Source organism: Pieris napi, chromosome 3 (assembly GCF_905475465.1).
Source record: "Pieris napi chromosome 3, ilPieNapi1.2, whole genome shotgun sequence".
Lineage (NCBI taxonomy): Eukaryota > Metazoa > Arthropoda > Insecta > Lepidoptera > Pieridae > Pieris > Pieris napi.
This window is the reverse complement of record NC_062236.1, coordinates 1,579,969-1,593,444: the sequence shown is the minus strand read 5'-3', so window position 1 is coordinate 1,593,444 and position 13,476 is coordinate 1,579,969. Positions and strand designations below refer to the sequence as shown.

At 36.0% G+C, this 13,476-nt stretch overlaps 1 protein-coding gene across 2 annotated transcripts in view; it reads left to right on the top strand.

Moving 5' to 3' along the window:
- The window catches only part of LOC125063752 (disintegrin and metalloproteinase domain-containing protein 10), a 99,384-nt gene that overhangs the window by 79,478 nt on the left and 6,430 nt on the right, over positions 1 to 13,476 (top strand). For both annotated transcript variants that reach the window (XM_047670354.1, XM_047670353.1), the window contains 7 exons: positions 4,016 to 4,193; positions 6,952 to 7,114; positions 9,111 to 9,275; positions 10,573 to 10,744; positions 11,463 to 11,674; positions 12,113 to 12,347; positions 13,227 to 13,344. In XM_047670354.1, the coding sequence (XP_047526310.1) occupies positions 4,016 to 4,193; positions 6,952 to 7,114; positions 9,111 to 9,275; positions 10,573 to 10,744; positions 11,463 to 11,674; positions 12,113 to 12,347; positions 13,227 to 13,344 (1,243 nt within the window). The remainder of the gene's footprint in view (positions 1 to 4,015; positions 4,194 to 6,951; positions 7,115 to 9,110; positions 9,276 to 10,572; positions 10,745 to 11,462; positions 11,675 to 12,112; positions 12,348 to 13,226; positions 13,345 to 13,476) is intronic.

Sequence of the window (13,476 nt, the reverse complement as noted above, 5' to 3'; positions counted from 1 at the left end):
CCGTCAACTTTTTGGGTCTAGACATGCCGGTTTCCTCACGATGATTTCCTTCACCATTCGAGCAAATGTTAAATGCGCACATAGAAAGAAAGTCCATTGGGGCACAGCCAGAAATCGAACCTACGATCTCAGGTATGAGAGTCGCACGCTGAAGCCACTAGGCCAACACTGCTCACTTTTTGTATTGAATAGTCTGTTTAATATGTCGTAATCTAATTACGTAGATGTCAAGCTCAGCTGTGTCATTGCATGTATATTTAACCTTTGTCTAAAACTTTCGCTATCTCGGAGTGATTCTGTTCAACCGGTCCTCGACTTTCACTACATATAAATAGAGATAAAGGGTCTTTCGCGGATGCTGTATCACCAGTCAATATTAAATACTATATAGTATTAGTAGTAGACCAATATTTAAATGATCCTAATCCTTGGGATTGATTTGCTCCAGTTCTAACAATTTGTATGACTCAAAAGTTTACTATTAAAAAGTGTGGCGGCGAGTTTCTTGCCAGTTCTTCTTGCCCGCTCTACGACTTGCGAACTGGTTGTACTAAATGTAAATTTAGAATCAATTTAACATCTTTAAACAACAAGTGTACTTGTTTACCTATATGACTAAAGTTATTTTGAGTATCTCTAAACTATGACAGAACAGTGTTGTCCAAGGCGTGTGACTTTCATCCCGGAGGTCGTACGTTCGATTGCCGGCTGTGCACCAATGAACATTTTTTTTCTATGAGCGCATTTAACATCGTGAGGGCTTGCCTTAGACCCAAAATGTCGAAGGCATGTGTCAGGCACAAGAAACTGATCACCTACTTACCTATTAGATTGACAAATGACCATGAAACAGATACAGAAATCTGAGGCCCAGACCTAAAAAAGAATTCTGCGATTACCGTTCTTTATTCTGTGACTTGAGAAAACAGGCTAAAATTTCATAATAGATTGATTTATGCAGACGATGTCCTATTATTAGACTTCCGCGTTGCGTTAAGCGATGTGTTCCTCTTTTAGCTCATTAATCACGACAGGAAACTGACAGATATTGTTTCGTGAACATTCGAACCTTTGACCTGATTTACTTCTTTATACTCTTCGATGTACCTTTGTTTTGTGCTCTCAAAATGATGGGTTTCATTGCCCTATTGAGTTTAAATCTCAGTTTCCCAACCACTTTTGTCCCATCCCCCACCTTAGCCTACCTAAAATTCCTATTGCACTACCCTATGTAATATAATTTATATATTTAAAAAAAAACTTGTCTGTACTTATGTACATGCGTTAGAAGTTACGCTTCTTTGGCGTAATAATTTTCTTCGAGTACTTTAGAGGGACGTTTCCCTCTTCGAATTGAATTTTTCTTGTCCATTTTAATGGTCACTTCCAATCGAAACGATAAATATATACTAATCATGATAATTTACAATAAACACTATGTTTTTTATGACATTGGAATGGGTTTTCTCGTATATTCATCATTATTTTGGTTTAAATAAACACGACTCTCAAAAACTCTAAGCGATGACAGACTATGTAACTTGTCGATAAAACAGAGCAAGCGCCAACTAGCGGCCCAGACTGTTCTACCGACGTTTGAACAGATATTCGGTGTCGGTTTTTTTTGTGATGGTGTGCGGGTGTCGGTTTATGTTACGGTGAGCTCGCGCATCGTAAAAATTTACTCTGATAATTTTTCCCTAACGCACCAAAAGAAGTTTAAGTTCAAAAATTTAATAATTGTTAACATAATGAAAAACTGGAATTCAAATCCAAATAATTTTAATAAAGATTTTTTCTATATTTAGTGAGATTTTGCGCTTAATGCTTGCCGCACAGAGATTTTATATTGGGTTCCAATTTGGTTAGCTTCAGTTTCAAGTCTCCACGTTTTGTTACATCCAGCTGATTTCGTTTGCCCCCTTAACAATCAAATTGCGCCCCCTGTGGGGCGTGGGCACCACGTTGGGAAACACTGGTTTAAACGTATAAAGAATGCGATATCTATTGACGTTTATAAACCTGTGTATAATGGTGTTTTAGTCCTGGATAAGGCAAAATATTAACCAAGTAAAGAAAGCCAAACTACAAACACACCTATTTCCAATTTCGATTTCTGACGTAACGTTAATTTCGATTTTCATCGTAATATACACGGAAATGTGTACTAAAATTGTATGCACAATTATTACCGAGATATAATAGCCTCAGTAAGCTTCCGTAATTTAAGGCATCAAACTTATAATTTATCATGAATAAATTATAACTGCAGATGCGATTATGCAAGGCTCGCGTGAAGCTTTAGAGCTTTCAAATGCTGAGATCGAAACTTTAAAAGAAAATACAATTTTACTGGGCATTCCCATATATGCCATCCAAATATCGACAATCCATCGTCATAAGTGGGTTTATGGGCGTTATCTGGGTAAAATGCGAACACAAAAGACACTAATAATTATCGTATAATTTTTAAATTACATTTATCACCACAATGGACAATATAATCGTACGACAAGACGTGGTTAGACATAGTTTTTTTTTTTCGTTTAATTGCAGACATACAACATTAGTTACAAAAAAAATGCGACGATAAAATTTTAATTAAAAAAAATTTTACGAGTTTATTTTGAGGGTAGATTACTAAAAAGTTAAAGTGGAAATCAATGATTTACTTTGAGTCTCGCCTCTACGAGCGCAGTCTACCCGCATGTTCGTAAAAAATAAAATGTTCTATTGGCGAAAATCTAACAAGATTCGGACTAAGCGTCCATATGCAATTGACGACGACTGCAGTCTAGACCAAGATGTAAATCGTCGGGTATTGTTGAAAAACTTGGCTCATACAAAGACAGGAGATATCGATTTGTATAGAGTCAAAACGTCTGGGGTAGTAACGGAGCTACATGTAGTGGAATATACTTTTACTCATCTCGGATTCAAGCAAAAATAACTCAAGGGAATATGAATGCCCTGCTAAAATGAAATATTAGTTTCTTCATTATGACTAATTAAAAGCTAGACTTTTAATCTTGAAAATTAAGCTATCGCTAATTATAGTGAACAGGCTTCTTAAGATAGCTGTCTAATTAGTAAAGGCATATTAAATTTTAAAAAGCAGTTATCATGTTTCGTGTACCTTTTTTTAAACTCGTTTGTACACGTCGATCAATTTTGGGAAATTTGTCGAATCACCGCTCCACCACCTCAAAACAGCTCCGAATTGAATTCTTTCGTTCTTTACGACTTGTATGTGGTAGCTAGTAATATTAAGGAAACGCATGGCTTTGGACACCTTAAAAATTAAAAAAAAAACTAATAATATTACATGCATAATATAAATGATATTGTTTCAGTTCCAAAGGCGTCTTAGTGAATTTCAATAGCTTAAGTTTTTTTCTATTTTAAGTTGCGTTTGTGGTCAGGTTAGGGTAGGTTAAAGCCAAAAATTTGTACCTTCTTTCATTAATTTAAAAAATCATGCTGTTTTAATTAATTTCTCTGAGGTTTAAGAGTATAAATAACAATATTGCATGGTACAACATTGGCGAGTGATGAAAATATGTAGAAAAATTTGGAGCTGTTTTATGAAGGTGGTTAGAAATTTTATTTTATTTAAGAGTTTCTTCCATACAGAGAAGAGACTTAGCCCTAAGATTAAGATATGTATGTTAAATGCAATACATTTTTTGGCATACGGGAGTCATAACGCAGTCTTGACTCTGAATGTTACTCTTAATTATGTTTTGATTATTTTTCTTTACTTGTACCCGCATTAGTTGCTAAAGAAAATGCTACCCTATTAATTAAATTTTCTGGTCACTTTGTGTTGCTATCAATCAAAGTGTTAATCGACTTTTACAGATGTAACACTAAAAACCATTGTTTAACCAAGAATCGAACCAAATTGAGTTAAACGTATAATATAATATGAACCGTAAGACTTTAAAAGTTAACTTATTATTTTATATATTTCTTTTTCCAAGATTTTCAAAATAATATTTACACTTGTCAACAGGTCACGTCGGCGGTTGTGGTGTGACAGACGAGGTCGTACAATGGATGGAGAGGATACAGAGTTCTGGAGTGGATGATGACGCACTGCCTTCACCACCTCCCGCATCTACAAGCACGCACCATCACCCTTCGTCGCCTATACCATCACACCCAAATAGTCTTAGGGATGATCCGCCTAGGTAAGACAAAACTGGTCTAGGTATACATCATTCTATGGCTTTCCTTTAAGTATTTAGATATGTAGTCCGGTGTGGTTCTTCAGGCACCAAGGTACCATCCTCAGTAGTTTTGTTGTTCGTGCGGTGACGGAAGGCGCCGTGAAACTTTCATGTTATGATGGTAAGTGATACCACCGCCCATGGACACTCACATTGCCAGGAGTTTCGTAAGTGCGTTGGCGACCTTTGAAGAAATGGTACGCTCTTTTCTTGAAAGACCCTAAATAGAATTGGTTCGAAAATACTTCAGTAGGCGGCTGGTTCCACATAGTGGTGGTACGCGGAAAAAATTGCCATAAAAAACGCTCAGTTGTGGAACGGTGATACGGATGGTATTCTATATTTTGCTTTGACGTTCGATGATGAAACTCAGCTACAAGTATTAGTCCGAACACGTTGTGGCGCCACTGGGCGGGTTCAGCTATTAAATATAATATCAGTTCTGATGGAAGCCATTAAAAAGGCGTTATGATGATACATAGCCTCATTTAGAGTCCGACAACACACCCGTGAGACCGAATAACTGTCTATATGAATGCTTCTATCTCTTGAATCTAAAAATGCGCAGTACAACTCTAGTTCAAATCAATAATTTGTTACATGATTCACATGTTAAGAAGGGATCGAAAATGTTCAATGAATATTAAAACACATCTATGAATCTTAATGTTATTATAAATATTCGATGTTTATGCGTAAGCTTTATACTTCGACAACTTCTTTAGCATTTAGACTAGATGAGTTATTTTATGTATAGTAGTCTAGAGTTTTATGACACTGTGAAAAGCCGGCTTAGTTGTTGCCTCTTTGGAGTTTTTCTTATTGGGTGACAGTAGACGCGTAAGCGTTTTGGGGTTTGTAAGGGCTTAGTTGTTCTTTGACGCCTTTTTATTGGATGATCAATCTGTTTTTTGCTTCTCATCGTGTGTGTCATCCCGAAATCGAAAGGAAACGTATCGGTACAGTACCCGCGAAATGAGAAAGAGAAAGATACGAAGATAGCGGGTCCAATGTGGCCTTCGGAGCGTAGGATTTTGGGCTTTTTAAGGGTTTAGTTGCTTTTTGTCGCCTTTTTTTTGGATGACCAAATCTGTTTTGGGTTCTCATCGTGTTTCCGTCTCGAAACCGAATAGAAGCGTATCGGAATAGTACCCACAAAATGAGGATGAGAGAGTCAGGCAGACTAGAAGATAGCGGGTCCAATGTGGATTCGTATTGCTAGGAAGAATTTATAGGTAGCCTTTGTCGAAGGATATACTGTAGATGAATATCATTTGTTTGCCAATAGCTATTAAGTAATATAAAGAGACTCATAAGAGATTTTAAGATAAGATTCGTGCCCGTTTGAACCGGGCTAAGTTCGAATGTAGGCGAAGATCCCTAAGCGCACCTCAGTACAAAATTCCCGCGGTTCATACAAGTAATTCAGTCGGCGGGAAACTAACTATCCTAATTATGACCCAAGAATAAGTGGGATAGTGGGTAACTTGATGGCTCAAACTTCATATAAGTTGGGAAGTTAAACTCCTCTGCAACCTGATGATTTATGATGATGAGCCCTAACTAGGCTTTTAAGGGCTTAAAACCTTTTGGCTTACAACCAGTTTCGCTCCTTTGAATTGGACTTTTAATTTTAATGTAATGCCTGTAGGATCTAGTCATATCAAATCTTAATTTATTTATTCATTAGTAACTATCACTAAACGTCAATAATAAAAAAATTACAGATTTCTGAATTCTGAATCATTTAATACCAGTTCCCTAATAGGGCGTAGAGCGGGCAAGAAGAATTAATCTGAATGTACCGCTTTCTTTGCAAAAAAAAAAATCTACTAGGAAATTACATTTACATATCATTTTTATTATTTATTTAAAAAGACTAATAATTGTCAAAGTACGCAGTGTTTATTTCGCGTCGCTCAGAGCAAGAAATAGGTAAATATGAATAATTATCATATAAAATAATTAACCTTTGTTTCTCTACAAATAGAATGCGATATGCGAACTGGTAGTAAATGTAAATTCACAATCAATTTAACATCTTTTCTGTTGGCGATAGGTGTACTCGTTTACCTATATTAATAAAGTTATTTTGAGTTTGAGATGAATCTCAATATTAAATAATATAAAAAAAACTGCACAATCAGCCATAAAAATGGCATGCAAATGTCATAAAAATAAGGACGGTTAAGTTATTTATAATTGTTATCAAAAACTTATGGTAGATTAGATTTTAGATTGATAGATTTAGATTTCCTGTGAATGTTTCTCGAAACCTCAGAGTTCAAGCCATAAGATTTTGATTAACAAATAAAAAATAGAGGTTGATCGTAGAGGGGTGATAATTAACGTTTGTATGGATTTTAGCATGCTGTATCATAAAAAATTAAAATTTATGGGTTTGAAAGATAGATAGTAGCCGATTCTCAGACTTACTGAATATGCATAAAAAATTTCATAAGAATCGGTCAAGCCGTTTCGGAGGCGTATGGGAACGAACATACACGAACGAACGAAATAGAGAATAATACTAGAGCAGGACATTGCTCCAGGACATCGTCCTAAAGATATTGATTTCGATACTCGCCTAAATAAAAGTTAATTAAAACCTAATTAATTTCGTAGGCACAAAACTCACGACTCCAAACTTAGAATCACACGCTTAATTGACTACCAAATGCTACATTAACAATGCTAATTAAGAATAATATTTTTCCAGACATTGGGAACACCATCATCACAATAAGTACTCACGTGCTGCGAACACGGGAGAGCATCCGCGGGCAAAGCGGGCAACTGAATCCAAAATTAAGAACACATGTTCCCTGTATATACAAACGGATCCGCTTATATGGAGACATGTGAGGGAGGGGTTTCCCGATGTAAGTATTTTAAAGAGATTTAAATATATAGGGAAAAGACCAGCAGTGTTGGCCTAGTGGTTTCAGCGAGCGTCTTCATCATCCCATGGACAACACTCGCTCGCACGGTGAAGGAAAACATTGTAAGGAAACCAAAGGTGTTAGGCCAAATGATGTGTATTGAGGTTTACTGTTAGGTATTTATTTCTTTTAGTTTTTTTAGTAAGGTTGCCTGGAAGAGATGGCTTATTAGTAAGCCGCCTGTTACATCCCTAATAATTTATTTTATTTATTATTGTAGGATTATGTAACGAGATTTAAATAAATAACAAACAAGCAGATAGAGAAATCTCAGGCCTAAACCTAAAAAGTTGTAGAGCCTATATATAGAAACAATATTTTTTGTTAATAATGATATTTCGTATTTCAATTGTTTGTTTTTTAGAATAACTAAATTTTAATTTGCGCGAAAAAAAGCGAAAAAGTAATTTATATACATTAAAATGATCTTCACGACTTCCTGTTTATCAGCTTGGGAGAAATAATTGTCAATGGCCCATTGTTTTATAACACGGATTGATAATAAACGTGATATGGTTTAGAACCATTGTATTTGGCCAACGTTAAACAAAGTTTATTAACTTATTTGATATTGGTCACAAATAAAAGAGTTTTCCGGGTTAATCAGAACCGTTTTCAGAAAATTTTTAATTTATATATTTAGTTTATTTTTTTTATTATTTAATAGAGACTGTAAGTAGTGTTATTGGACACTTTCTTATGTTAAATATCATTTTTAGTAAATTAGGTTAGACTTAAATCCATCTGCCCGTTTGCATCCTATTAGATAAACAAAATAAATAAAATTCGGAGTTTCTCGATACTAATATTATTAGGAGGATCTATGTTTATAATGAATAAACTTAAACTGGATCGATTTAGAAAATTCTTTCACCGTTCGAATACTACATTATCTCCTAAACGTAGGCTCAATTGAAAATAAATCCTTTATTTGCCAAGATAGTGGTACAAAATAATAAAACGAACAACAAGAAAAGTCCGCACAACCAGCCATATTATATAAATAGGCATATGACATTTGCTGTCATAATAAGAAGTCAAGTTATTTATGAGTAATTGTTAAACTTATGTTCTAAATATTTGGTCACGCTATAAAACCACCTTGACTAAACTTGAAAATGAAAATGTTGCTTAGTAAGCTGTTACAGCATAATCCATATTTTTTTATTGAAATCAAATTAATAAGAATTGACATTAGCTATGTTTGCTTTATTTTCGAATCAAGGTGGCTTGATTTCAAATATTACAATATTATGTTTCGCGTATTTTACGATATGTTTCATCAAGAAACGTGTTAAACACACTTTTATTTTTATTCTTGTTACTAGACTCAATGGCAGTGTGTATGACGGTCACAAAAAGTCGCAGAAAACCTAACATAATGCGTTTTCGTATTGTTCTCACTACAATGCAAGTGCGTGCTTATTATTTACATTTCAAATCTTGTAGAATAAGATGTAATAATAATAAGTCTGGTTTGATATTTTTTTCATGCGTTCTACGCTCTTGAGTTGAGAACTGGCAGTAAATTTAGATACACAATTTTTTGATCTTCATAAATACTGTGAAGGATGGTAAACAGCTCATCGTACCCGATGGGATCCACGTCTAATCACCAAAAAGGCTTAAGTCGAGAATTTGTATATATTCCTAGTAAACGCGTTTGATGATGATAGGACGTCATTCCAGTGCAGTACACTACAAAATATGTTTAATTTGGTCGCTTATAATTTCATCAAAATAACCTGCATGAGTACACACCCGAATCGGGTATTACGTAGTTAAATGTATTTAATAATTTTTTGTAATATTTTCCTTATTAAGTTTCGTAAATATTTTGTTTTATATATTATGTTTACCATATTTAGCTATATCTTTGGTTTTTGTTATATAATTTAAGTTAGCTGTAGTAGTAATAAATAAATAAATGTTCCAGCATCTCGACCGTAGCAAAAAGAATGAGATAGACATGAAGACACGCGAAGAGATCCTCTCCCTCATCTCTCACCACGTGACGGCTGTCAACTATATTTACCGGGACACGAAGTTTGACGGGCGACGCGAGCATCGGAATATTCAATTTGAAGTTCAAAGGATAAAGGTGAGGAGTTTAGGCCTATTCTTCAGTGTCTAAATCTCATGTCTGAGGTCGTAGGTTCGATCCCCGGCTGTGCACCAATGGACTTTCTTTCTATGTGCGCATTTAACATTAGCTCGAACGGTAAAGGAAAATATCGTAAGGAAACCGGCTTGCACAGCAACAGATACAGGAATCTGAGTTCAGTAAAGAAAAATACATAAGTCGAGACCTAAAATTCAAAGTTGTTAGCGCAAAGTTTTGTTTCTATATCCGACCCCAAGCGACTTCCTCAATATTAATTATTACCTTTAATGTCTGAGAACTTCGGGCGAAATATGTGAACCAGAACTCTAAAGGCCCATTTATATGGAGAGAGTTTCTCGCACGTTTTGGTGCGAGGTGTGGATCACCGAAGAAGAAAATTATAAAAAACCCATTTTTTAATCCAAAATATTTGTTTCCGTTTTATGTTAATTAATTCTTGTATTAATAATTAAAACACCCTCACACACTGCACTCATGATATTAACTGGCACAAAACCTCGAAATACAATTATTGTTTTTGAAATTCTGTTTACACGGACACAATAAATTTTCCATTGCGAGGCAATTGTCGCCAAAGTGGAAGAGCAAGTGGTGGGAATGTTTAGACGAAGAAATTTTTTTATATATTCTTTCGATAATCGTACCTTCCAGACGAGAAACTCTCCATCTAAATGGGCCTTAAGTGTAAATCTCTCCCTAAATGCCTATAGTCCGTGAACAATATCTTTCTAATACAGATGAAACTGTTATTATTGAAAAGTGATATTCATTGTGGCAAACGTGATAAATGAAGCCGGAGAAAGCGCTAGGAAATGGGATTAGGCGTTAACCCGTGCGCTGTCCTACATTGCTGGGCAGATCAATATCTAGTACATAAAGACAATATTTAATTGAATTAAAAAATGTTATGTATGTGATGTTACTTATTACTTAAGATGTCATGTGGATCGTGGTGTAATGGTTGCAGTTTCTTACAAAAGTCGTGTAAAACAAAAAACTTGGCGATTAAAAAGAGTGGCGGAGAGTTTATTGCCAGTTCTTCTCTTCCGTTCTACGCCCTTGATTTGAGAACTGGCAGGAAATGTAAAATTAGGAGCATTTAATGTATATTCCTTTTTTGACGTTGATAAGTGTACATTGTGTTATCTATATGAATAAATGATTTTTGACTTTGACTTTTTAATTATTACTTAAGCAACAATAAAAATCAATGGGCAATTAATCTATCTTTTAATATATATTTTGAAGTATGTTCGTAAATGTTTTTCACCAGATCGACGATGATTCTGCGTGCAAGAAGCACCCGTTCGCAACGGAAACAAACCAATTCTGCTGGGAGAACATTGATGTGTCAAATTTCCTGAATCTCCACTCGCTGGGCAATCATGAGGACTTCTGTCTCGCCTATATGTTCACTTATCGGGACTTCACTGGTGGAACTCTGGGTATGTTTTAAGAATGCTAAATCAATGAGTTATCTAGATTCTGTCACCATCTGCCCATTGAATTTCTGAACGTATATAAAATCATTTAAGAAATTACCATTAATTAAAAGGCCGGTCTCGAGCCTTTTGACAATGTGTGTCCATGGATAGCATTACTTAACATCGAGTGAGGTGAACTATTTGTCCCTTTTATATAAAAATGAATAACGAAGAAGATCTATCTTTATTCCATAAATATCATCCTTTAATAAGAAACATGACTAATACAGGACCACTTTAAGTACTAGGGGATTGAAACTGCGTCATTTTTGCTGAATTTTTCGGCCCCATCTGGAATCGAATCCGAAACCTCACGGTCTGAAATCGAACATGCCAACTACTTGGCTGTTAAAAGTCAATCATATTAACTTTTTTATTAATTCACGTTTTAATAAGTCGTAGGAAACAACTTGAAGGAAAGAGAAAATAAATAAGTAACATTTTAGCTAGTGTTAGTTAGCCATTCGCTCGAACCGTGAAGGGAAACATCGTATGGAAACCGACTTGTTTTAGACCCACAAAGTCGACAGCGTGTGTCAGGCACAGGAGGCTGATCACCTATTTGCCTATTAGATGGACATCATGATACAGATACAAACATCTGAGATCCAGAACTAACACGGTTCTAACTAGTAAAAAAATATTTAATCAGTCTCTCATATCTCATTTATTTCTCAAGGTCTAGCCTGGGTAGCGAGCGCAAGTGGCGCCTCTGGGGGCATCTGCGAGAAATACAAAACCTACACCGAGACGACTGGGGGTCTATACCAAAGTACCAAGAGGTCACTCAACACTGGTATCATCACATTCGTGAACTACAACAGTAGGGTTCCACCTAAGGTCAGCCAGCTTACGTTGGCACACGAGATTGGACACAATTTTGGATCGCCGGTAAGATTTTTATATCTGTTTGATTAGGATTAACCTGGTCTGTTAACCAGAATAGATTCTAAACAATAGTCTATTAATAATAATAAAAGCCTTATTATAACTATACTTATTTATTTTTTCCCATATTTTTATAGCATACTAGTTATCAGTAGTCAGTTGGTCTGGTTGTCTTTTGACATAGGCCTCCCCTGGTTGTCCACTCGTTTCTTTCATGAGCTGATCTTCTCCATCTTTTCGACAGATTGTCTTCCCATCTCTTTATTTGACTTAATAGATTAATAGTATCTTGATAGATTATAATCTAACGGTGTTTACAATTTTACGGCTACATATACACAACAAAAATAAAAAACCCTTATTATAAAAATAGCAATAGCAATTTAGAGTACATACATACATTATAAATGGAGCTAATTACAAAGTGAAAAAAAATTTCAGCACGACTACCCCTCGGATTGTCGGCCTGGAGGCCAACAAGGGAATTTTATAATGTTCGCATCCGCGACCTCTGGTGACAGGCCCAACAATAGCAGGTTTTCAACCTGCTCTGTCAGCAATATCAGCGCTGTATTGGATGCTGTAAGGGATGGAAGGAAAAGGGACTGTCTGAAGGAAAGCGCTGGAGCGTTCTGCGGGAATAAGATTGTCGAGGTTGGAGAGGAGTGTGATTGTGGTGAGTTTGCGCAGCTGTTAGTAATTTAATTCTTTGTAAATCTGTATATACTGCTCGTAGGTATTCTCTTTCTCTCAAATTGTGTTTACGCTGTGATGAAAAGAGATAGACAAGTCAATAAATCTACAGGTTAAATGAAGTGTAATATAGGCCGATGAGATATCTTAATAACTGAAAGAAACGGTTGGCTTAAAAAACAAAGTTCTGTCCGTTCGTAAATTGTTTTGTTAAAAGCTTACTAGAAGCAATACCAATGGCCCTCCAAACTTTTTAGGTCTGAGCCTCAGTATTTCTGTATCTGTTCCGTGATAATTTCTAACAGCAAGGTAATCAACCATCTGTGTCTGACACAACGCTGAAAACTTTTTGGGGCATGCCCGTTTCCTCACGATCTTTTCAAACAGAACAATTCATTGGTGCACAGCCGGGGATCGATTTATTTTTAATATTAACCGATTGAAAACGGGCAGGAGGACCTTATTTTAAGTGATACTGCCGCCCATGGACACTCAATGCCAGAGGGCTCACGCGTGCATTGCCAACCTTTTGAGAATTGATACGCTCTTTTCTTGACCCTAAGTCGAATTGGTTCGGAAATACTTAAGTGGGCAGCTGGTTCCACATAGTGTGTACGTTCGTGTACGCTCAGTTGTGGAACGGCGGACGTTGAGGTGATACGGGTGGAATTTCGTATTTTTCCTCGACGTCCGATGATGAAACTCAGCTGCAGGTATTAATCCGAACAACTACGACCCCACGAGAGTCGCACCAACTTTGAAACCAACCTTGTAGAAGCCAATCAGTAGAAGCCTACAGAAGTACAATAATTTAAACACGCCAAATAAGATGTATTTTATAATAGTTACATTTATGTTCCAGGTTATGACGAAATCGAGTGTAAGGACCGATGCTGTTATCCTCGACAAGTGAGCACATATGACCTTGACCGGAACTCGTCCGCTAAGGGCTGTCAGAGACGAGCCAACACGCAGTGCAGGTATATTAAAGAGTTTCTTACATTAATAAAAATACTCCAGAACTCAGATTTTTAATTCCGTAGAATTCTGACGTTTCATATGTGTTGCTATTAAAAAGTTCTAAACCGAAAAAGATACAAATTTGACCCATT